Genomic DNA, 2969 nt, shown 5'->3' with positions numbered 1-2969 from the left:
CCTAAACACAATGTAGATTACCTTGAAAGAATATTGAGGAAATGAAATGTCTAAATGATCGTGCTTGTGTTTATGAGTTCATTATTAGCCTTAAAACTTGGATTGAGCAGGAAATACTGTAGCAGTAACTTGAGACACATTCACACTCCTACTGTATGTAACCTTGGGGCTCTCTAGAAGTCACAAAGCTATATGTTCTTCGTAGTATGCGTTCATTTAATAACAGCAAAGTCTGTTACACACATACTAACAAGCACTGTAGAGTGGCCGCTCAAGGACAGCGGAAGGACAGACACACGAGCACACATCCATCTTGTAGCAGCAGTGCTCCCACGATGCTCCCACGAGCTGAAACATGACTTGTATTTTCTCAGGCGTATGCTCTACCAAGCAGAGAAACAAACGCAGACCTTTCAGCACGCACTTTGTTCTTTTTCTTGTTGTTCCGTAAGGTCCCACCTTGAATGACAAGCCAGAAGCGAAAGCAGCCAATGTCCCAAAGGTGTCTGGGCTAGAGCGGAGCCGGGAACTGAGCACCGACGTGCCCTTCGCCCTGCCTATCCCCAGCCCCCAGCCAGTAGCTGCCGTTGTGACTTCTACTTCCTCAGCGCCCACGTCAAGCGCCAGAGCAAGCCCACTGTTGAAGAAGGAGCCAGTGATTTCAGCACCAGCACCACCAAGGCTCACGCCTCAGCCGCAGCCTCGGCCACAGTCGCAACCTCAACCTCGGCCGCAGTCGCAGCCGCAGTTAATACCTGAGCTTCGGACCCAGCCTCCGAGTCACATCCCTCCACCTCTCAATTACCAAGTGCATCACCAGGTGGCCCACAACGGACTCAATAATATCAGGTAAGGGAGGAGAGGTGCACTTTTATGCCACTGCTGCTTCAGATGGGATAGAAGTTGCTGGGAGGCAAGAGAAGAGCGTTCCTGCTGTCAGTATAAGATGCTCGTGTTTTGGATATTGGGTGTTCTGTGCCGACTCCACAGGCTGGATATTCCAGCAGTGTCAGATGACTGTGTTTGAAACATGGTGATAAAGGGGGAAAGGCACACGTAACTGTGGAGTAGAGTTCTTTTAGGCCCAGTTTCTAGTGGGGTCTTGCACTGTCTTTTCTGAGCTAGTTAATTCTTGCCTTAGAAATTGAAGGTGATTTAAGTTTGCACAACTCCCTTGTTTCATGTTCAGAAAGACTTCCATTAAAGTAGGTTTGTTCATGCTTATCAAAGGTATTTTGGTTCCTCAGCATCTAAAGAGGGATATCTATATCAGAAAAAGCTGTGTCCTTTAGAAAAGGGCTCCCGTGTAGGCTGAGAAATCTTCTTCAGTCTGACATGTTCAGATCTGGCGGGAGGCTTAGCTTTGCTCTTTAAATTGCCTCCATCCAGTAAACAGGATAGGTGAAAGTGGTGTGGATAATATAGAGAAAAGTTTAGCCAGTCACCTGGAACCTGAATAGTCTTTTTGCTAGTATAGAAAACGTGCCTTGCCTCCCAAAATAGAACTAGGCTAGTTTAAACAAGTTGAGAAAACTGGTATAAAACACAATATTTGACTGCACAAGGGTCGAAAGATGAGTACAGAGAGCTGCCATTAATGTGTGTTTCATAATATTCTTCATGCTTAAGCTCTGATGTTGTTTTACACTGTAAATGCAACCGTAGTATAAATGATAAATAATATTTCAAACTATTCAAGATACTCAAGGTATCAAGATATCTCAAGATAGATTGCAACAAATAGTTGTTATTGTGGGAATTACATTGAATAACTGCAGTGATACTGTCCTTCACCCCACAAAACTTAGATCACTTGCAGCGGAGTAATAATAATAGAAGAAGATGTAAAATACAGAATTCTGAGGAGAAAAAGATTATTCACATGGTGTGTGTTTGCATGGTTGTGTGAATATAACCACACAGCTTGCACGATAGATACAACTTGGTCCTGAAGTGACTTACACTATGCGACTCTGCATCCAGAGCAGCAGAAAAGGGAATTGGAGCAATTGTGTCAGATGACCACAAGGACACACGTGGCCACTGCAAGGTCATCAGAGGCTAAATAAAGGTGCAGAATCGAAGCTGCTTCTGTGGCCTTTATCGGTATCTCACAGATAGCTCTGGGGATTGTAACTTGCTCTGGCACCAGAGGAAATGTCACTCCAGAGAGCCCAAGCCCCATCGTGCCTGTTGGAGAGGTTCATTAAGATTCATTACTATCTCCACTGCCATTAAGGAAAATGAAAACATAAGCTTGGGGAGATCAATGTTACGTAGCTGTGTTGTTCTTGGTAGTGTATTTCTCGCGCTGTTTCAGTCTTGTATTGTAACACACACTCTCTCTTTCTTTCTCTGTCTCTCTCCCCCCTCTTCCCCTCATCTTTTTCTCTCCACAGCCGGAGCAGCAGTGCTAGCAGTGCAACAAGCATCAGCCTCCCGAAACACCTTCCCCTCTCTCCCCAGATTCCTCCGCACCATTCCTCCGGCCCGGCTCTGCCCCTCTCCATCTCTAATCTTGCTACCTCGCACTTCTCTCTCAGATCGCAGACTCAACACCAGCACCATCCGGCCATGTTCGCCACCCCACCCACGCTGCCACCTCCACCAGCGTTACCTACCAACAGCCTCGTGATACCAGGTCACCCTGCGGGTAGGTTCCCTTCTTCTTCCAGGGCTGATGTGCCGTGCATGCACTGGAGGGTGTGGAGAGATGGGCTGGCTCATGGGCAGGTAAAATAAAGTGTTACAGACCCCTCCACCAGCTGCGTGTGCTGGAACTGTGAGAGGTCTCAAGAAACAGGTAGGAGACCTGGACGTGCTTTACTAGATGCAAGACTGTAGAGACAACACTGTAGCTCCCTATAAGAAGTTTTCGAAACAGTTTATTTCCAAAAAAAATCCTCTTTTCGAGGCATGAGTTGTCCAGTGTGGCATTCCACAGTCATCAGACATTTTTCAGATTAACA

General features: G+C 46.4%; 1 protein-coding gene across 1 annotated transcript; it reads left to right on the top strand.

Moving 5' to 3' along the window:
* Window positions 1–452: 452 nt before the first annotated feature.
* Window positions 453–2653, top strand: LOC104273557 (fibrosin-1-like protein; the record flags this gene model as incomplete). The annotated part of the gene is made up of 2 exons (XM_009868922.1): window positions 453–849; window positions 2400–2653. Coding segments are annotated over 2 exons (651 nt in total), but the record flags the coding sequence as incomplete, so codon positions are not given.
* Window positions 2654–2969: the final 316 nt, after the last annotated feature.

This window comes from Apaloderma vittatum, unplaced genomic scaffold, assembly GCF_000703405.1.
Source record: "Apaloderma vittatum isolate BGI_N311 unplaced genomic scaffold, ASM70340v1 scaffold30944, whole genome shotgun sequence".
Lineage (NCBI taxonomy): Eukaryota > Metazoa > Chordata > Aves > Trogoniformes > Trogonidae > Apaloderma > Apaloderma vittatum.
This window is presented reverse-complemented; position numbering and strand designations above follow the sequence as displayed.